Consider the following 21,432-nt stretch of genomic DNA (forward strand, 5'->3'; position numbering starts at 1 on the left):
TATCAAGGAATTCGGTGAATGGAACAGACTAGAGAGTCCAGAAATAAAGTTTGGAAGTGCCTTATGAAATTAAATATGCCATATGACCCAGCAGTCCTACTTTTGGAGAAATGAAACCTGTATTCACACAAACATATGTGTTTGTAGCAGGTCTGTTTATAATCACCCAAACCAGAAACTACCCAAATGTTTGTGAGTGAATGGATAAATAAACTGGTACATCCGTACAATAGAATATCACTCAGTAATAAAAAAAGAAACAGTTTGATGTGTATGTAACAACTTGGATGAATCTCCTCAGTCTTATGCTAAATGAAAGAAGCTGGTCTCAAAAGTTATACATTATGTGATTCCATGTGTTGGACCTTTTTTTGACATTCTCAAAAAGACAAAATGACAGTGCTGGGGAAGCAGTCATAGATTGCCCGGGTTAGGCATGGGCTGGGTGTGGCTGCAGAGGGGCAGGGCAGGGCAAGGGAGCACCCTGGGGGGATGGGGCTGGCCTGCACCCTGAGTGTGGTGCTGGTTATGTGAATCTGTGCATGTGCCAAAACCCACAGAGCCATACCCAGAATAAAGATGTCAGTTTCACATAGGTCAATGACAACATTCACAACTCGAGAGAGATTGCGATTTCTGCTTGGGTAAGGGTCATTCCATGATCATATGATCTGCAGGGCTTTTAGTGCCACACCAATTGCTTTTTGCTCAAACTACTTGATTATAATCTGAGAACATGTGGCATCAGAAGCCTCTGATTTCACGTAGACTTTGTTTTAGGGCAGAGCCTGCTGTTCCTGGTTGGATCATTCTGATAGGCGTGCTGATGAAGGGAGTGGCCATCACTGCTCTTCTGGTCCATTGCAGGTGAAGCAGGTGGAGTCGGGTACACTCCGGTTCCAGTTCTCGCTGGGCTCAGAAGAACACCTGGATGCACCCACGGAGGCTGTCAGTGGCCCCAAAGTGGAGCGGCGGCCTTCCAGGAAACCACCCACGTCCCCTTCGAGTAAGTGTTTCCAGAGAGCTGACTGGCCAGGCACATGGCAGGCAGCACTTCCATCTCTTCCCGGGGAAAGGTACTTAGTCTAGTACGGTAATCACCACATTTGTAAGATAATCGTCGTAGATTGCATTAATGGTATCTGTTAGTTGGGTTTTTGCTTAATACCAAGGTGTAGAATTGGACAGTGATGAAGTGTGGCCCAGAAGCTTGTGCTTCAGCCCAGAGTCAGCTCAGTTACTTGACAGCTCCCCAACTAAGCATTTAAAAGGACACGTCACATGGGTGCCCTGCAAATGTGGCACCCATGTGCCACATTTTACAGTTTACAGTTTACATTTTACAGTTTACAGTTTACAGTTTACCATTTTACAGTTGGTGGAAGCAGCACACCCGAGAGTTAGAGGGTGGTCGAGAGCCGAGGACCGCCACCTTGAGTTTGCACTGTTAAAGTAGCCGTCTGTCTACTCACCTTGAAGCCCTGCCCGAAAGTTAGGAGTGTGTGATCTGAGTCTGTGGCTTTAAGAAAAGGAGTCACAATTGGCTGCAAGCAGCAAGGGCTGCCAGCAGAGGTAGAGTCCTGGCCCTGTGGGTGGCAGCGAGTCCACATGGTTAGGAGGTTAAAGAGTTCTTATTGGCTGTCAGGCTAGCTGCTTCTGCTGAGGCAGTACCCTGTGCTCAGAGCCTCTTGGTTTAGACCCATGTCCTGGTTGAGAATTCCACCTATACTGAAGTGAGGGGCGGAAGGTACGAGGGAGTGTTGGAGTAGTCCACCTGAATGAGTATGGGGCCTTGGCTCTAGGCGTCTGGAGCTCTCACCACTGAAGGTTCTAGGATCCCTAGTCGCAGGTGATGACTTCCTTCTTTCTGCCTGTTCCAGATGGCAAGATAGGGAATGAGCAAACGTGCAAGCCCAGGAGGGAGCTTTGTGTTCCTCTGGGCTCCAGCTGGTGATGCCCGGGTGTCGAGGGAGGAGTTGCTTTCTGTGCTCGGCTATGGCCCCAAGTCCTGCTACAAAGCTGCTGGTGCTTCCATCACTCAGGAGGGGTTTTCTTCATGGATTGAGATTCTAATTTATGGGAACTGGTCTTGTTGAATTTGATTTTACAGTTGGTGGAAGCAGCACATGCATTTCTAAGTTGATGAATTTGATGAAGTTGACGATTTTCTGAGATACCTAATACAGTGCAAATGCTATGTAAATTGTACTGTTTAGGGAATAATGACAAGAAAAAAAGAGTCTGTACGTGTTCAGTGCAGACATATTTAAAAAAAAATATTTTCAGCCCAAGTCTGGTTGAATTCATGGATGCAGAAACCATGGGCCTACTCTGTACTCTGATTTTTGATTAAGTTACTTAAAAGTACAATAGTAATACATAATAAACATGGTCTTTCAGGATTCTCTGAGCTATCTAAGAATATTCCGGTACCAAAACTTAATAGTTGATTTCTTTGGGACAAACTACATCATTAAGTATTTTCCTTCTTTTCATAGAGGTGATGCATTTGATGGTTTTAATTGTTTTGTTTTTTCAGTGTTTGAATTTTGTGCCTAACAGCTTGTTCTCAAGATTTCTGTTTACCACCAGTGTGTACATTAATAATCCCATCTTTATAAACGGCACTGAAATGTACAGTCCCCCTTGTACTAGAATCCCTTGTGGTGGTGGGTGGTAGGCATGCATGCATTTCCTGTCAGAGTCGGTTTAGAATGAATTTCCAATTTCATTTGATAAAATTGAATGCATTCAAGGCATAGGACACATAATTTCAAAAAACTAAACAAAGGGTCATAATAAAGGATCATTTAAAACAACCCATTCCTGGCCAGGCACGGTGGCTCACGCCTGTAATCCCAGCACTCTGGGAGGCCGAGGCAGGTGGATCACAAGGTCAGGAGATCGAGACCGTTCTGGCTAACACGGTGAAACCCCGTCTCTACTAAAAATACAAAAAATTAGCTGGATGTGGTGGCGGGCTCCTGTAGTCCCAGTTACTTGGGAGGCTGAGGCAGGAGAACGGCGTGAACCCGGGAGGCAGAGCTTGCAGTGAGCCGAGATTGTGCCACTGCACTCCAGCCTGGGCGACAGAGCAAGACTCTGTCTCAAAAAACAAAACAAAACAAACAAAAAAAACCCATTCCCTGCTTACATCTGGTATCTTTCCTTCTTTGACATACACTCTTTGACATATATTTTAAAAATAAAATACCTATCAACCTTTGAGAAACATAATTATGAAAAACGGAGGACCTTAGATTATAAATTGGGTATATTTTGTAATTAAATACAAACATGATTAGAGTTATCCCTCGGTATCCGTGGGGGACTGGTTCCACATGCTCAAGTCCCTTATATAAAATGGTGTGGTATTTGCCTGTAATCTACACACATCCTCCTCTGTACTTTAAATCATCTTTAGGCTACTTACAATACCTAATACAGTGCAAATGCTATGTAAATCATTGTACTGTTTAGGGAATAATGACAAGAAAAAAAGAGTCTGTACGTGTTCAGTGCAGATACAACCATCCATTTTTTAAAAAATATTTTCAATCCAAGGCTGGTTGAATTCATGGATGCAGAACCCATGGATCCACTCTGTACTGTGATTTTTGATTAAGTTACTTAGAAGTACAGTAGTAATACATAATAAACATAGTTTGCCCATGTCTGTAGAAATGCCTGAACAGAGAATGAACCTGTATAGGTAGCTTTCAGGAAAAATATGACTACCTTCTCTGGAAAGAAATTTTCATGTGTTTAAATTATGATACAGGCCAGGCATGGTGGCTCATGCATGTAATCCTAGCACTTTAGAAGGCTGAGGCAGGAGGATCACTTGAGCTCAGGAGTTCAAGACCAGCCTGGGCAACATAGCAAGACCCCATTTCTACTAAAAATAAAACAAATTAGCTATGCGCGGTGGTGTGCACCTTTAGTCCCTGCTACTCAGGAGGCCAAGGCAAGAGGATTGGTTGAGCCCGGGAGATTGAGGCTGCAGTGAGCCGTGATTACGCCAGTGCACTCCAGCCTGGGCAAAAGAGTGAGGCCTTGTCTCAAAAATAAATAAGTAAATAAAGATATAGTTATGGCACTGGAAAAGAGCAGCTAGTTATGTTTTGAAGACCTTCTAATCAAATTAACTATAAACTCTGATGGGCTGATCCTGCTGTCGGGCTTTTGGGCTGGATCAATTTGTGGATGCCGTCTGTGGGCTTTGGTTTTACTTCCCTGGTTGCCCTGTTTTCATGAGGCGTTTGGAGGAGATTTTAAAACCAGTCTGCCACTGCCTCTGCTTGCCCAGAATGATTCTTTAACTGATTTTTTTGCCAGGGTTCCTTGAGCTTCTTAGATCTCTAGATTTATAGTTTTCATCACATTTGGAAAAATTGGGTCATTATTTCTTCACATATTTCTTCTGTCTTTCTCTCTCATCCTCTCGTGTTTATCAGGCTGCCAGAAATTGCCTCACAGCTCGCTGATACTCTGTTCACTTTTATTCATAACCTTCTTTTGCTGTGTGTTTCATTTTAGATAGTTTCTGTCTTCAAGTTCACTTCAAGTTCTTTTCTTCTGGAGTGTCTGATCTGCCATTTATCCTTTTCAGTATACTTTTCATCTCAGATATTATAGTTTTCATCTCTAGAAGTTCGTCTGGGCTTGTTTTATTCTTCCGTGTCTTGACTTAACATGTTCAGTGTTTCCTCTGGCTTTTTGAACTTAAGAAATACAGTTATAACTACTTTAATATCCTGGCTTGCTAATTCTAATATCTTTGTCAGTTCAGGATCAGTTTTGATTGATAGATTTTTGTCCTGATTGGGTTCTGTTTTCCTGCCTCTTTGGATGTCTGATAACTTTTGATGGGCTCCAGATACTGAGAATTTTCTCTTATTGGATACTGAATGTTTTTGTATCTGATAAATATTCTTAAGCTTTGAAAATTGTTAGATCCTTTTGGGTCTTGCTATTAAGATTGGTTAGGTGAGATCAGATCAGCATTTCATCTAGGGCTGATTATTCCTCACTGAGATGACAGGTGCCCTCCGAGGGCTCTGCCCGGTGTCCCATGAAGAATGAGGATTACCAGGTGGCTGGAGGGAACAGCGCTATGTCTGCCTGCCCTGTGAAGACCAGGCCCTGTTCCCTGTAATCCTCTCTGGTGGTTCTTTCTCTTTTGGCCTTAGGAAGTTTCCTGATCCGCACTCTACTGAATGCTAGGGTGGGACCCTTTGTAAATGGCTGGCATTCTCTCTCTGTGCTGCTCATCCTGTCTGGTGCAAACTCACTGAACACAGTAAGCTGGGGTCAGGGTAGGCCTTCCCTCTTCTGTTTCCCAGCCCTTGGGATCACTCTCCTTTGTTGCCTGAAGTCCACTGTCTTGAAAACCACTGTTCTACGTATTTTGTGTTTAAAAGAAAATGTATTTTAGATGGGAGGGTCAATCTGATCACTGTTACTCTTCTTGGCCAGAAGTAGAAGTCCTGTTAATGGTCTCTTGGCTGCTGAAATCATCCCCACCGGGGCCGATCATCCCGGGGTTTGAAAGCGTTTTCTAGCTGTGTGTGCTACTTGTGATTCACTCACCATGCTGCGTGTTTTCCGGACTTTTGAGTCTTGGCTCATGCTCTCCGCCTGGTGTGTCTTTCTCCCATACGCTGCATTTATTTTCTTTTAGGATATATTCCAGGGTTTTTGTTTTGTTTTGCTTTTAGAGATAAATTCTCACTTCGTTGCTCTGGCTGGAGTGCATGCCATAATCACAGCTCACTGTAGCCTTGAACTCCTGAGCTCAAGCAATCCACCTGCCTCAGCCTCCTGAGTAGCCAGGACTACAGGGAGTGCCACCGTGCCCGGCTAAGCCAGGACTGCAGGCAGTGCCACCGTGCCCGGCTAAGCCAGGACTGCAGGCAGTGCCACCGTGCCCGGCTAAGCCAGGACTGCAGGCAGTGCCACCGTGCCCGGCTAAGCCAGGACTGCAGGCAGTGCCACCGTGCCCGGCTAAGCCAGGACTGCAGACAGCGTCACCGTGCCTGGCTAAGTTTTTTGTTTTGTAGAGATATGGTCTTGCTATGTTGTACAGGCTGCTCTTGAACTCCTGGCCTCAAGTGGTCCTCCCACCTTGGCCTCCCAAAATGCTGGGGTTATTTTTTAATTAAAAAAAAAAAACATAGTCAAGAATAGCCAAGGCAATTTTGAAGAAGGAGGGAGGCTTCACCTTTCTTAGTTTTCAGACTTACTGTAATGTTCTAATTTCTAGAACAAGTATAGCATTGATACAGAGAGAGATAAATAGATAATGGGACAAAATATAAAGTGTGATATGTGACAACTTGAAGAGAAGGAATATATTAGTTTCTGGTTGCTGTTACAACAAATTAGTGACGTTGCAACAGGAGCTTATTATCCTAAAATTCTGGAGGTCAGAAGTCCAAAGTGGGTCCTACAGTCTTAAATCGAGGGCTCAGCGGGGCTGTGCTCCTTCTGGAGGCTCCAGGGGAAAATCCATTTCCTCTCCTTTTCCAGCTGCTAGAGGCCACCTGCGTCCCTTGGCTCCTTCTTCCATCTTCAAAGGCAGCCATGTAGCACTTTCCAGTCGTCACTAAACTCTGACCCTCCTGCCTCCCTGCCTTTCACTTACAAAGACTATTGTGAGTACATTGGGCCCACCTGGATAATCCAGGGTCATCCCCCATCTCAGGGTCAGCTGATGAACACCTTAGTCCCTTGGCATTGAACATATGTATAGGTTCTGGGGTTAGGACGTGGGTATCTCTGGGGTGGCAGCAGTTACTCCGCTTACCGCAAGGAGTAGCAGTCAGTAAATGGTGTGGCGTGATCCCTTGCCCACATGGAAAATATAAAATTCAGTCCTAGCTTCATGTCATGTACAATAATAAATTCCAGATGGCCTAAAAACCAAAACTTCAGAAATGTTAGAATTAGAAGATCAGAAAGAAGAAAGATTATAGAAAGAAGCCCTCCAAATCAATAAGAAATAGACAGCAGGAAAGAAAAATGGACAGTGCTCAGCAGTTGCTGGGCGATCGCTAACGCTGTCGTCATATGAAGAAGGAATTTATAGAGAAGAAACCAGAATAACCAATAACCATAAACAAATGAAAACGTGCTCAGTATTACTGGTAATCAGAGAAATGAAAATAAAATGACAAACCGTTTTATTCCCCTCATATTGGAGAAATCCAGATGTCTAATAGTGCAAAAGTTCCTGAGGATGTGGATAAAGCAGAACTCTTACCACCGTGGGAAGAATGGGATGTGTGCAGCCGCTTTGAAGAGTGATTTTGTAATATTTAGTTAATATCCTACAACTCAGAAGTGCCATTTCCAGACGCCTGTTAGAGAGAACAACCGGTTCATGTGTATAAGGAGACATGGGCGGGCTCAGCATCACAGCAGCTGCTGGTTTCCCAGTCAGGGAATGGATAAACTGACTTACTTGGACAGTGAAATGCTGTGTGTCGGTTAAATGAATGAAATAGATCTATGCGTATCAGGTGGATAAACCTTCACAAAGGCATGTTGAATGAACACAAGTTCTGAAAGGAAATGAACAATGTGGTAGCATTTAAGTAACTTTCAAAACAATTGCATGTATTGCTTATGAATGCATACTTATTGAATATTAGAGCAGTTACTTAATGTCTGTGTCCCTGTTTCCTCAGCTGTAAAATGGGATGGATTAAATACTTAAAGTATGAAAAACAAACTTGAGAAATCTTAGAAAAAGACATTGGAGAATATTTTTATGGCCTTTGGGTTAGGAAGGCCTTCTTAAGCAAGATAGACAAAGCATAAACCAAAGAGACGATTGAGAAATAAGATTATATTAAAATATAAAACTTCTGTGTGAGAAAAGACTCTGTAAACAAAGTTAGAAGACAGACCTCAGGCTGAAAGATATTTGCAATACATATGACCATTAGAAATGAATGAAGGAAGTCAGATGAGAAGATTAGAAAGAAGGATTACAGAAAGACCTTCTCCAAATCAATACGAAGCAGATAAACCACAGAAAAGAAAAATGGGCAAAGGAGAGCCAAGGACTGGGGGGAGGATGAAATGAGTAAAGATATGTCCAGGTGCTCGGGGCTGCCTGGCGTGGAGCAGATGCCCAGCGATTGTTGGGCGATCATTAGCGTTGTCCCCATGCCACTGCCATTGTGGTTCTTCTGGTTGGCAGCATTGAGGGAAGCGACCACATGTACGTACCCCTTCAACTACTGGTTCAATTAACACGGGGCCGCCAGGGCAGGAGCAGCTGGAGCACATCTCTACGGAGCTCCTCTGGACCCCAGAGTCTTTGATGGGTGAAAACAGCTAACCCCGGCCGGGCGCAGTGGCTCATGCCTATAATCCCAGCATGTTGGGAGGCTGAGGTGGGAGGATGGCTTGAAGCCAAGAGTTCGAGATCAGCCTGGGTAACATAGCAAGGCCCTGACTCTACAAAAAACTTAAGGCCAGGCGCGGTGGCTCATGCCTGTAATCCCAGCACTTTGGGAGGTTCAGGTGGGCATATCATGAGGTCAGGAGATTGAGACCATCCTGGCTAACATGGTGAAACCCTATCTCTACTAAAAATACAAAAAATCAGCTGGCGTGGTGGCACGCGCCTGTAGTCCCAGCTACTCGGGAGGCTGGGGCAAGAGATCTCTTGAACCTGGGAGGCAGAGGTTGCAGTGAGCCGAGATTGCACCACTGCACTCCAGCCTGGACGATAGAGTGAGACTCTGTCTCTAGATAGATAGATAGGTAGATAGATAGATAAGTAAATAAATGCATGCAGTAGCTGGGTGTGGTAGCATGTGCCTGTAGTCTCAGCTACTTGGGAGGCTGAGGCAGGAGAATTGCTTGAACCCAGGAATTCGAGGCTGCAGTGAACTATGATCACGTCACTGTACTCTAGCCTGGGCATCAGAGCCAGACTTTGCCTCTAAAAAAAAAAACAAAAAAACCCACAAACAAACAAACACAGTTGGCCCTGACTGCATCCACGAAAGTAGGTTCTGGGTGGGCCCAGAAAGCTCAGTGTTGGCTATGCCTCTACCATTTTATGTTAGCCATTCTGCAAACACTTTAGGGCATGCTGACTCAGATAGGGCTTGTTCAGGTGGTCCTCCTTTTCTCCTACCCACCCTCCATTCAGCAAAGACTTGCGGAGAGTCTGTGATGTGCCAGGTACTTGGTTAGGCTCCTGTCCCAGTGGAGCTGTAAAAACAGACAATAAACAAACTACCAAATATGTGAGGTAGCAAGAAGAATCACGTGCCATCTGCTCTGGGATGTTAGTGAGGGTAGCTGCATGTGGGGACAGGGCACTGTGGGAACACCCTGTACCTTCTGCTCAGTACTGCTGAGAACCTAAAAAACTGTTCAAAAAAAGTATTAAAAAAGAGAGAATGACTTGTGGGGAGTTTTACAGTTATGTCCATCTTGATGTGATTAACTTGTATTTGGGATTTCTGTTTCTATAATCGAGGCCCAATTATAGAAGAGGTCAGCAAACTTTTTCTGTAAAGGCCAAATAGTAAGTATTTTAGGATTTGTGGGCAAGATGGTCTCTGTCACAGCTACTCATCTCTGCTGGTATATATAGGTGATATGTTAATGAATGAACGTGGCTGTGTTCTAATGAAACTTTGTTGATACACACAGATTGTTAGCTGAATCGACCTGTGGACCATAGTTTGCAGACCCCTGATCTGCAGCTTTCTCTTATGTCATAATCCAGAGGAAGCTGTCCATCTTTTTCTGGGCTTTAAAATAGTTTAAACAAAAGGCAAGACCTGTTTCTTGAAGGTCTGATAAAACTTCTCTGTGAAACCACTGAAGGGATTTTTGACAACCAATTACATTTCTTTTCATGGTTATTGGTCTATTTATGTTTTCCACTTCATCTTGTGTTAACTTTTGGGATACACATCCTCTAAAAAAAATGGCCAATTTCCTCTAGTTTACAAGGATGCTGTGATAAAGTTTGTAACTAATTTAAACATTCAATATGCGCCTGTGATTAGATTCCTTCCTTCGCTTTCTATCTTGGGAGGACTCTTCCTTTTTCGGTCAGGCTTATGAGAGGTTTGTATATTTCATTAGTCTCTTCAAAGAATCAGCTGTTACTTTTACTTACTGGTTCTCTTGTTTTTAAGTTATTAATTTTTTCTTTAATCTTAATTTAATTCTATATTTTATCTTTATTCATCCTCTTTGAAAAGCAGAATTCTTAGCTTATTTGCTCATCGTGTTTAATAATAAAATCATTTAAGATTCTGCAATTTTCTTCCAAGTACATCTTTTACCCCATTTCATAGGTTTTGATTTGGAGTGTTATTTCCTACATTGTTGAGTTCCATTTTTATTTCCTTTTTACCTACAACTTGATAATGTCTTTAAATATTCCCACATTTAAAAAGGCATATATTAAACTTTCCTTGCCCTCTCTTATGGAAACCTGTACTTATCTGTAAAGCCCTGCCTAAGGGTCTTGTCCATGGCAGAGCTTTGTTTTCAGCATCCCACAGCCCTTTGCAGACACCACCTTTTATTTTATATCCTTGAGTGTTGTCTGATTCCTTCCTTCCCTGCTACTGTTCTTAGAGGGTATTAGTCGAATTTGCTATGGTAACAAATAATCTCCAGATCTCGGTAGCTTAAAATAAAAAGGTTTATTTCTCACTCTTGCTGCGTGCGCATTGCAGTTGGTGGTGGCTCTGCTCATCCTGGTCCCAGAGGGTGTCCGCCATCTTGAATATTGCTGGGTTACGCCAGCAGGAAGGGGAGGCCTTGGGGAGGATCTTGTACCATCAGTTACGGCTCTGGCCCAGAAATGGCACACGTCACTTCTCTCCCTCCCGGGTTAGAAGTAGCCACGTGGCCTCCCAAGTCACAAGGGGACTGGGGACTGACTCATCCTATGCCTGGAAGGTAAAGAGGTGCAGATACTTGGTGCATTTATTTGCTCCACACTGAAGAGTCTTATCATTGAAGCAGCTCACGGTGGGGACTGTTTCATTCATCTGTACATTGCCTGATGAGTCCTGGCCCACAGTAAAACATTCAGTACATATTTGTAGAGTGAATGAATTAATCAAAACCCTTTTGTATACAAGGGATAGAAACCTGACTCAAAATAGCTTCAACAAAAGAGAATGTATTGGCTCATGTGTCAGAAAAGCCTAGAGGTAGAGCTGATGTTAGGCATGGCTGGATCCCGGCACTCAAAGGATGCCATTAAGACTCCATCTGTTCGTCTCTCTCCCTCATGCCCCTACCCCCTCCCCTCCCCTTTAAGCTCTCCTTTCTTCAGTGTTGGCTTCTTTCCGGGTAGAGTTTCTCCACATGGTGAGCCCAGGAGCTCCCAGGTAATCCTGGGCTTAGGAATCCCAACAGAAAGGCCCTGATTGACTCAGTTGTTCCAGTGGGAGTCCTCCTGTCTTTACCGTGTAACACCTGATGGGGATGGGGGTGGGGACAGTTGGCCTTGGTCACACACCCTTCTTGATGTGGGGGTTGGGGCCACCCCTGACTGTATGGTTAAGGGCTGGGAGGGTGATTCCCTAAAGGAAAACCACCAGAAGAGAGTACGGATTCAGGGTCGGTGAAGTTGACAGATAGTGGCTGCCTCTGGGTTGGGGCTCCTGGTCTCCCGATCCCAGTCCAGGGTCTTTCCCTGCCACTGCCGCTTTGGCTGCACTCTTGCATTCCAGCTTTGCCCAGCTATTCTTGCATTTTGCCGTCAGTGAATGCATAGACTTGAGTAGTTCCTGTGACTCTTTCTTTTGTTTGAGAAGGACGAAGACAGGTAAGAAGCAGCCTGTCCTCCTTCTAGAAGCCTGCTGTGCTTTTAGTAGAGATGGGGTTTCGCCATGTTGGCCAGGCTGCTCTTGAACTCCTGACCTCAGGTGATCCGCCCACCTTGGCCCCAGAATGCTGGGATTACAGGCATGAGCCACCGCACCCAGCCTAGCTTGACTTCTTAAGATGCAGAGCTGTGGGGAACCATGCTTTGAGTTCCTCACCAGAAGATTTACTGTCATATCCTTGGCGGAGAGGAGTGTGCCTTGGTTACTGGAAGGACCAGGAGTTGAACGGTGGTGCAAATGAGCTGTAGCAGCATAATCTACTTCTCAGTCACTGTTTGGGGACCAGCAAATCTACATGGATGGACCCTGATTTCACTGAGTTTATTTAATTTGGATTTATGGCTGCATTCATGTCACATTAAATGATTACCTTCAGCCCAGGTTCCAAGCATCGGAAGACATTGTCTCTCAAAACCCAATGTAAGAGACTTTTAAATATCCACTAGTGTTTAACTTATGATGGAAACTTTTCATACTTCAGTATTTCACCAACTTATATGGTTCCTTTGGAGATCTTAACGATATGCGGCTGTCACTTTAAGTGAGGTACTTTGGCTCTCGGTTATGAATAATCCTTTTTATTTTCTCTGTAACATTGCAAGGGAGCAAAGGTTCATTCATCACTTACCACAGAAGAGTGTGCATTGAGCCGCTAGAGGGCACTCAGTCTTTATTTTTTTGTAACTTGGAATTTCCCTGACCTATATTTTGCTTTTGAATGTTCCTCTGGTGGTGTCAGAATTTTGGTTTGTTTGCTTAATAGATTTGAAAACAGCCATGTAGAAGGGGTCATTGCAAACATGGAATTGTGGTGTTTCCCAGGACACGTGGAGTTAGATTCCTGCCCCGATGGTGCCTGCTGTGCTGCCAGCTGGTCTGGAACATCCTCTCCGACAGACAGCAGCTCCCTTGTCCTGGGTGAGGGTGGTTCAGTCAATCACATGCTGGTGGGGGAGAGTCTAAGGCCATGGAGCAGCTTTTTGGCCACCCTCCAGCCATGGAATGGAAGTTCGTGTGCAGGTGGTAAGGGTGCATTTTGCTGGAGAATTAGTGGGACAGTGGGTCAGAGCAAGGCTTTGACAAGGGAGGTGACACTTCTGAAACTGACCCTGGAGGTGACCCCAGCTCAGGGCTCTGGCAAGTCACGGAACTCCCCACTCGGCTTGGGCCTGCTGAACCAGCTCCTGTTCTGGGCTGCCTGCGATCTGGACTCCCGCAGTCCTGGGCTGCCTGGGATCTGGACTCCTGCAGCAGAGTCCTGTGCCCACTCATCATCCAGTTGCCCCTTGATCTCTGCTTAGGTTTTGTTCATTTTCCCATTCCTGTTTTCAAACTCTTAGGAAGAATGACTTTTTACCTACAAATAGTTGGGAATAAAGGCCTTTCAAGTGGGTTTGCCGTGTGAATTCTTAGTGTCTAGAGTACCACTAGATACTGACTCATCCTTTATTTTCACGGCCTGATGAAAGGAAGCTACTTTTTGCAACCCTTCTTCAAACCCCAGAGACTGCATCTTTACTAGCGATGGTCCTTCCTTTCCCCTGCCTTTTGGGGCCATCTGTTTACCCCTGTTCGTAACAGGGCCACAGTCTACCCCCAAGGCCCAAGGCCCAAGGCCTGGCCCGTCCCTGCCTTCCACCAGCTGCCATGAGTTGCTAAGCAACAGCCTCTGCATGCTGCCCCCTCTCCCTCCTCCCTCAGGACTTCTCTCTCCCACGGAATTGCTGACCCCATAGGTAAATGCAGGCAGCTTTGCTCAGCTGGGCAGTTGCTCAGCGAAATGAGCATTTTCCTCTGTTAGGGCCCCTCATCCAGCCCTTTGCTGACCCCTGTTTGCTCAGTGGCAGGCTGGCAGCACAGCCAGGCCCAGGAAGACAGGTGCGTTTCAGGGTGTGGGGGGGAGGTCTACCTGGCACCTGCTGGGGCAGTCGGGCCACAGGGGACTGGTGCTGTGGGGACCCCATTCACGACCCCGTTCACATTTCCAGAAAGGACACGTTGGCCTCCATGCATGTGTCCTGATGTCGAGAGGCCCCTGCTCCCTTCAGCCTAGGAAGACATCTCAATGAAGACCACAGCCCCGTCCTCCACTGAGCTGTTTCCTTATCTTCATTTCTTTCTGTGGTCCTGTCATAGCGCAGGCATCTGATAAAATGTTTGTTGGAAAATGAATCTATGGACGTGGGAAAGTAAAGGTGGTGAAAACATGTCCTTCCTTTCCCCTTCTATTTTCACTTTTTAATTGGCAATGCGCATGCATATTGAAAAGTTATGTGGCTCGAGGCGACAGATAGCTGCTCAGTGAAACCCTAGGTCAGGACATGGACACCGCAGCCCGGCAGTGCCGGGACTCCCTTGTGTAGTCAGTACTTTTTATTTTTTTGAGAGAAGATCTCACTCTGTTGTCCAGGCTGGAGTGCAATGGCATAGTCACGGCTCACTGTGGCTTCCACCTTCCAGGCCCAAGTGATCTTCCCACTTCTGCCTCCCATGTAGCTGGGACCACAGGTGCATGCCGCCACACCAGGCTTTTTTTTCTTTTTTTTGTATAGATAAGATTTTGCCATGTTGCCCAGGCTAATCTCGAACTTCTGGACTCAAAACAGTACTCCTGCCTTGGCCTCCCAAAGTGCTGGGATTATAGGCATGAGCTACCATGTCCAGCTGGTAGTCAGTACTTTTAATCTGTCTGGTGAGGTGACACTGGAAGTGAGAGAGGGTTGTTGGTGGGGAGGCCGCCTCCTGCCCCAGCCCTATCCCTGTTCATGTCCTGGCCCGCGTGCGTGATGAAGAAAAGCCCAGTGTACTTACTTTGCGGGGAGCTGCGTGCCTGGCGGCCATGGGGTTGGCTGGAGAGCTCCTTCCTCTGTTCTGGGCTGTGATGTTAGTGGTATTATTACTCTGGGTAACAATGTTCTTTTCTGTTCTCTGCGTTATGTATAGAATGATCTCCCTCGGGGTGGAGGAAGGAGGAATTCTGGGGAATATTGTCCCTGTGAGTATATTTGAGCATTATTTGTTCACTGTACAACTTCTGCTGTTCAACTCACCCACAGTGCTGAGAGCCATGGGCTTGAGGGCGTGCCTGTCTCTCTTGCGTGTGGAATGTGTGTGGGTTGCATCCTCTTGCAGGGCCCCCTCCAGGCGAGTGCAGAGGCAGTGTGAAGACATTGGCAGTGACCAGGTGGGATGCGTGGCCTCCCGGGGTTGGGATCAGAGTGCAGGCCCTGCCTTGCCTCCTGAGTCCTGTGCTGTAGTTGAGTGCAGGGCTTTTGAGTTTCTTGAAGCTAAATTGACAGAAAAGTAGACATTTGAGATTTTGTTGACTGTGGTTTTCAGCAAGTGGAGACTGATTGGAGAGTGATAGAGCCTCAGGGAAAAGGAATCTTCAGAGAGGTAGAGAAACCTGCCGTGGTGGGAAGTCTAAGTTTTTCTTTGTCTCTAGCAATCCATGTGGACCATTTCTGGATCACAGTTGGTTCTGGTGTCCTGGGAAACCAGTGACTTAGTCCCTTCCTGCTCTTCTCAGATCTGGCTCTGGGCCAGAGGTGTGTGCTGGCAACCCCATCTCAGGGCCCCGCTGGCCACGAGCTTCTTGGAGCAGCCATGGAAGAGCTGAGTCTCTGTGCTTTTTTTTTTTTTTTTTTTTTGAGATGGAGTCTCACTCTTTTTGCCCAGGTTGGAGTGCAGTGGCGCGATCTCTGCTCATTGTAACCTCCGCCTCCTGGGTTCAAGCAATTCTTCTGCCTCAGCCTCCCGAGTAGCTAGGATTACAGGCGCGTGCCACCATGTCTGGCTAATTTTTGTATTTTTAGTAGAGACGGGGCTTCACCATGTTGGCCAGGCTCTGTGCTCTTCTTCGTAACGCCAGGTTATTTCCCTGAAACCAGGGTCCTGTGGTGGCTCAGCCAGACGCTGATTCCCCCTCCCAGTGAGGGAGCCCAGGCCTCTGCCGCAGGGGTGAGAACGGAGGGGCTCCGTGTTGGGAGAGGCACCTGATCATGCTGCTTGCCGTGGAGGTCTCAGCTTTCCATTCTGTGCTGACTGTGTTACTACTTCAGGCTCCATCAGGGACCTACAGGTGTGTCTTATAATGACTGTTAAACTAAAATTTAATTTACTTTAAGTTTTATGGGCAATGTACGAATACGCGTTTCCTAGCATGTCTAATGGGTGTGGTTACCACGAATTTGCCAGCACACCCGTATACACTGTGGGTTTCTTTCATTTTTCTTTTTTCTTTTTTTTTTTTTTGAGACGGAGTCTCGCTCTGTCGCCCAGGCTGGAGTGCAGTGGCGCGATCTCGGCTCACTGCAAGCTCCGCCTCCCGGGTTCACGCCATTCTTCTGCCTCAGCCTCCCGAGTAGCTGGGACTACAGGTGCCCACCACCATGCCCAGCTAATTTTTTGTATTTTTAGTAGAGATGGGGTTTCACCGTGTTAGCCAGGATGGTCTCGATCTCCTGACCTTGTGATCCGCCCGCCTCAGCCTCCCAAAGTGCTGGGATTACAGGCGTGAGCCACCGCGCCTGGCCTATCATCACTTTTTAACTTGCTGCGGCTGCCTTCCCAGTTCTGCACACACCGGCTGGTCTCCTCCCATCCCATTGCTCCCCTGCCCCACGCAGGATCTGCCGGGTTCTGCTGAGGTAGCTTCCATTTGCAGGAGCACCAGGATTGTGTCTAATGTTTTGCTGTTGTCGCAGCGCTGCCCCAGACAGCCTTGTGCTCGTCTGTCTGCTCACCGCAGCTGCTCCTACCTGTGTCCTGTGCACACGCATGCTGCTCCCGGTTCAGTTGCTGGCCCAGGTGCTTGTCAGCCAAGTCCTGTTATGTGGCGGAAGTCAGGCTTCCCAGACTCCACCGTGGTTTTTGGAAGACTCCTGGGGCCTGGAGTACAGCGGGTGCTCCCTGGCGGCCGCGCTGTCCTCTGGGCAGGACTATGAGTATAGTTTGGGAAGCACCTTAACCCATAACCACATCGAACATTAAAACAAAGAGATTCGAAACTGAGTTATTTCGTGGCCTTGGTGTGTCTCTTCCTGCTCTGCTTCACCGGTTGGATCTGAGTTTTGGGCCCTGGGGGTCTGGGCTTCCCACCAGGTATCTTTTTAAATGGCCACCTTTAATGGCCTTTTTAAATGGCCTTGTAGGTAGGTTTACTCTCTTGGAAGAAAAAATTGCATAAGTCATGATATAAAGAGTTACTTGAAAAAACTTTCCACACTGTATGCAAATTTGAGACGATGTGGAAATAAAATGCATGCGAGAAGTTCAGATGTGCTTGGAAGGTTTAACTTTTCATCCAGCTTTTCCTCCCCAAGAGGACGCACACAGGCACGGAGGGCTGGCCCCCGAGTGCCCGCTGTCTCTGCCGAAGATAATGGAGCCATTTCTGGCAATTTGTCCTCATTATCAGAATCAGCCTGCGGAGTTTTCCGAGTTCCCATTTACGATGGAATGGAGTGGAGCTGCACTTGCCACTCTGCTGTGTCATCTTTCAGGCTTTTTCTGGGAGGAGGTGGGCAGGGGGTTGCTGTACGGAGCTCTGAAATGGACTGTAAGAGGCACTCAGGGAATCTGGGGAGAGGCATCGGCTTTGAGGACAGCTGGGCCCCTGCAGAATCCTCATCTGCATTTTGCTTTTAGTGAGATGATATTTTCCTGGGGAAGCAGAGCTTGCTAGATCATTTGCTAACTCCCTCCGAGCATGTGAGCTCATTTATAGAAGGGCAGGTTCCTCTGACCAGAGTCTTTGTGCTCCTTGGAGCCACGTTACTGTGGCTGGTTACAGAGGAGCTGCGTGGGCCAAATGGGCGCTGCCCAGGAGGTAGTTGGACTGGGAGCTGTGCCCGCCAGGCTGGGCAGTTGGATCCTCTGAGGGTTGGGGGCTCCCTCTGGCCTTGCCCCAATGCCTTCCACCCATCCACAGGCCCTTAGCAGGGTTTCCACCAGATCCTGCAGCTGGGGAAGCACCTCCTTGGATGGGTTCTGGAAGCTGCTGGGAGAGGCGCGGCGGGGATTGGCTCCGATGGTCGTGCGGCTCTGGTGTTAGGGCGGCGCTTTCTGGATTTGGTTTCTCCTTGGTGGACAGCATTTTCCTTGTTGTTTTTGTTTTTTTGGGATTCAGAGCGGAACACGAAGTGGCTGAGCAGTCTCTATCGAGAGTGCCCAGCGTTTGACGTCACAGGCCTCTGTGCTGTGTGCTTGGTCCGTAGGTCCCGTAAGTGCCGGCCTGTGCTCTGTGCTGTAGGAAATCAGGATTCCAGGACATATACGAGATTCGTTTGCCCAACCTTCATGGCAGCAGAGGCCACAGGAGAGGGAGGGAAGGTGAGCTGCTGGGCCCAAGATGTGGGCCACATGGGGGTGACGGGAGTTGGGACAGGGCCATGGGGGAAGCCTGATTTCTCCGGAGGTCTGGGTTATCCTGGAAGTCTGATGGGGAGTGGTGGTGTCTGCTGCAGTGGAGAGTTCTGTCACCGTGAAGGAGGCTGTCATGAGCCAGGTGGGGACAGGACATGGGCTGGAGACCGGGCTGTGGGCCTCAGGGAAGCCAGGCAGATGACTCAGTGTGCGGGGCTCCCACCCTGGCCTCTGAGTGGGCAGAGGTGGCCCTGTCAGGATGGGCTTGGGGTCTGGCTTGGTGGTTTCATGGCGGGCAAAGGCAGATGGCAGTGTATGTGAAATGACCGTAAGAGACGAGTGGCTGTGGACGCTCCAGCGCCGCTGTGGCAGGAGCCTGGTAGGTTTCAGAGACTCCAGCGATGCTGGGGCTTCCTCCTGCTGAGGTGCAGGGGCTGAGAGCCCTGGGGCTGCTGGGCCATGAGGTGTCCATGTGGCCTGGGGAGGGGTTGCAGAAGCAGCACAAATGCCAGCTGGGCTGAGGCGGGGCTGGGCAGGTACAGGTGGCCCTGGGAGGAGGCTGCTGGCTCTGTAGGCAGCCCCTGGATGCTTGGGAGGCAGCTGTGACCTTATAAAGGGCCAAGGCTGTTCTCAGTCCCTGGCTCCAGGGGGACCCCATGAAGGGCTGGCCTTGCCTCCCCCAGGTGGGCCTCCCAATGTTACCGGGCCTGCATGGAGAATCCTCAGCAGGACCTGGCGGACAGCTTGTGCTTAGTGGGTGTTCGTGAGGCCGCGAGCCAGGTTGGCAGTGTCTGCTCAGGAGCTTCTCGGTTAACAAAACAGCCGGAGTCAGGGAGCTGCGAGACTGGGGCAACCTCAGACCCCAGCTCTTCCGGGCAGGGAAGATGCAAAGATGACTAGTGAGGAGAAGCGTGTTAGGGAGCTCCAAGCATCCCAAGCTGTGAGACCTGCTGGCCCAGGAAGAACAGTGAGGACAAGGCCAGCTGTACCCCCTCTCCTGGCTGCTGGTGCATGCCAAGGCTCTAGATAGACAGCGACACTTTTGGGTGGCACCCTTGCTGCTGTTACCCCTGAGCAGTAACCAGCGGCCGCCCCTGTTACAGACAAGGTGGTGAGGCCTGTGGAGACCTGACTGCGTGGGGGTTCAGGGACCCACTGCCCCCCACACAGGCTGACACATTCCCTCTCCTACCCCACTGTGCTTCCTCCCAGGCCCGCCAGCGCCAGTACCTCGAGGTCTCGCTGCCCCGCAGGACTCACCTGTGGGACCAGGGGTAAGTCCAGGCCCCCCACGGCCTCCTTCAGAATTCCAGAGTCAGTTACCTGCAAGAAAACCCTCTGTCCCACCTTAAGCACAGTGGCTCCCTGCGTGCTTCTGTGTGGCTGGGGAGGGCCTGCTGGCGGCGGCGGGGCTGTCCCCTCCTGCCCTGTCTGTGCAGCCTGTCCCTGATGTTCTGACTCCCAGTGCGGGCTTTTAGTGGGGCTGCTGCTTGTAACCCCTATGCTGCTGTATGGGGCGTCTCCACATCTCCCTGGCAGCTGCATCTCATGGTGGCAACTCTCAGGACTGGATGGCCTTTGCTTTTTCTGAGAGACATCGAGGTGTGGTCCTCACCCTCTTTGCTCTCTCAGACTAACTCCACCAGTAGCAGTGCCTGGGAGCTATTGGTGTCCCCTGGCCCTGTCGGCCAAGCAGCCGATGCTGGTGGAGACAGTGGCACTGCTGAGAACCACAAGCTGCTGGCAGTTGCACGTCCGACCACACAGATCCCCGTGGCACTGGAACTTCCTGGGTGGGAGGAGAGGCTCCTTCCCGCTGGGCCGTTGCCCGCCAGCGGTCTGAGCTGAGCTCCTGCTTGGCTGCCGTTCTGGAGTCCTGAGACACCCGTGGCGCTCACCTGTGGCTCCAGGCTGGCCTTAGCTGTGTGATATGCAGTGAGGTCAGATGTGGCTTGTTCCTGCTGATGACTTTGTCTGCCAGCATCACCCTGGAAATTGACTTTCTAGAAAAGTTGACTAATTCAGTATCCATGGCTGTCTCCAGGGAAGCAGCTTTAGTGTGTCATCTGCAGTGGGAAACTGGATCAGGAGTGAAGAATACTGAATTCACCTAAAGGCGCAAGTCTGTGGACGGCCTCCCAGGCTTCCCTGCTGGCCCAACCTGGCATTTTCCCTGGAGCAGTTTCCACGTGACCCCGAGTGGTCACGATACCTTATGGGGTTGAGGGAAGCTGGGTAGGCCCCAAAGATCTCCTCTGCTCCCTGAAGATGCTGCCAGGGTCCCCTGGGGATGCTTCATGCACCCCGCCCCCCCCATTCATTCCTCAATGCCTCTTCATACATTGGGGCCTCTCTGCCAGCACCTGGTGTGGGCCAGCCATCATTGCTGACAGTGAATGTCTCAGGTGCTGGCTGTGTGTACTGGAGTTAGAGTCCGGGTTTGAGATCTGTGTCTTCAGTAGTGCATGGGCCCCCAGCCCTCCGCATCAGTGTTTTAAGCCGCACTCATTTCCAAATATCTGCAGTATTTATAGAAGGCTCACCGTGTGCCAGGTACTATGCCAAACCCTAGCCAGGATTGTCATTTAATTCTCCTAACAGTCCTGCAGTTTAGGTACTATTATTACCCCCATTTTACAGGTGAGGAGACTGAGGCAAAAAGAGGTTAGCTGACTTGCCTGAGGCTACACAGTAATGCCACATTGGTGCGGGCACTCCATCACAGTAATGCCACGTTGGCACGGGCACTCTATCCACAGCTGTCTCCAGAGCCCGCGCTGGCCATCAAGATGGTCATTGCCTTAACAGGGAGGTTTGTTCGATAGGAACGCAGGCGGCTAGAACTGGCAGGGCCTTGGAGGTGCTCAGTCCAGTGCTGGCAAGGGACAGAGAGGCAGAGGCCAGGCCGCCCCTGTAGCTTGAGATGCTTTCTCCTTTCTTGCTTGTTTTCCTTGTTAATAATATTCTTATTCAGATATTATGATCTGGGGGAGATCATGGAATCACCTCTCTGTCATTAAATAAAGGAACTTGAGAAGCGGTCCCAGGTTCCAGAGCTGCCCTGGCCAGGAGGCTGCAGGCATCACTCCCTTCTGTGGCTGGATCCAGGGCTACCCCGTTCCCCGGTGTGGCCAGTGCATGTTGGGAGCTTTGTGGATGGACTGGCAAGCTTCTGAGC

The 21,432-nt window shown here is 48.6% G+C and overlaps 1 protein-coding gene across 24 annotated transcripts in view; it reads left to right on the forward strand.

Annotated features, from left to right (window-relative positions):
- Positions 1-21,432, forward strand: part of NPHP4 (nephrocystin 4) — a 134,868-nt gene that overhangs the window by 69,102 nt on the left and 44,334 nt on the right. For 22 of the 24 annotated variants that reach the window (XR_010148443.1, XR_010148446.1, XR_010148448.1 and 19 more), the window contains 2 exons: positions 868-1,006; positions 19,467-19,528. Coding sequence is in view for 17 of the 24 variants with exons in the window: in XM_063787063.1 (XP_063643133.1) it covers positions 868-1,006; positions 19,467-19,528 (201 nt within the window). In the remaining 7 variants the exon portion in view is untranslated. The remainder of the gene's footprint in view (positions 1-867; positions 1,007-19,466; positions 19,529-21,432) is intronic. The other 2 variants (XM_016952985.4, XM_016952982.4) reach the window with 1 other exon arrangement.

Source organism: Pan troglodytes, chromosome 1, assembly GCF_028858775.2.
Source record: "Pan troglodytes isolate AG18354 chromosome 1, NHGRI_mPanTro3-v2.0_pri, whole genome shotgun sequence".
In the NCBI taxonomy this organism is placed as follows: Eukaryota; Metazoa; Chordata; class Mammalia; order Primates; family Hominidae; genus Pan; species Pan troglodytes.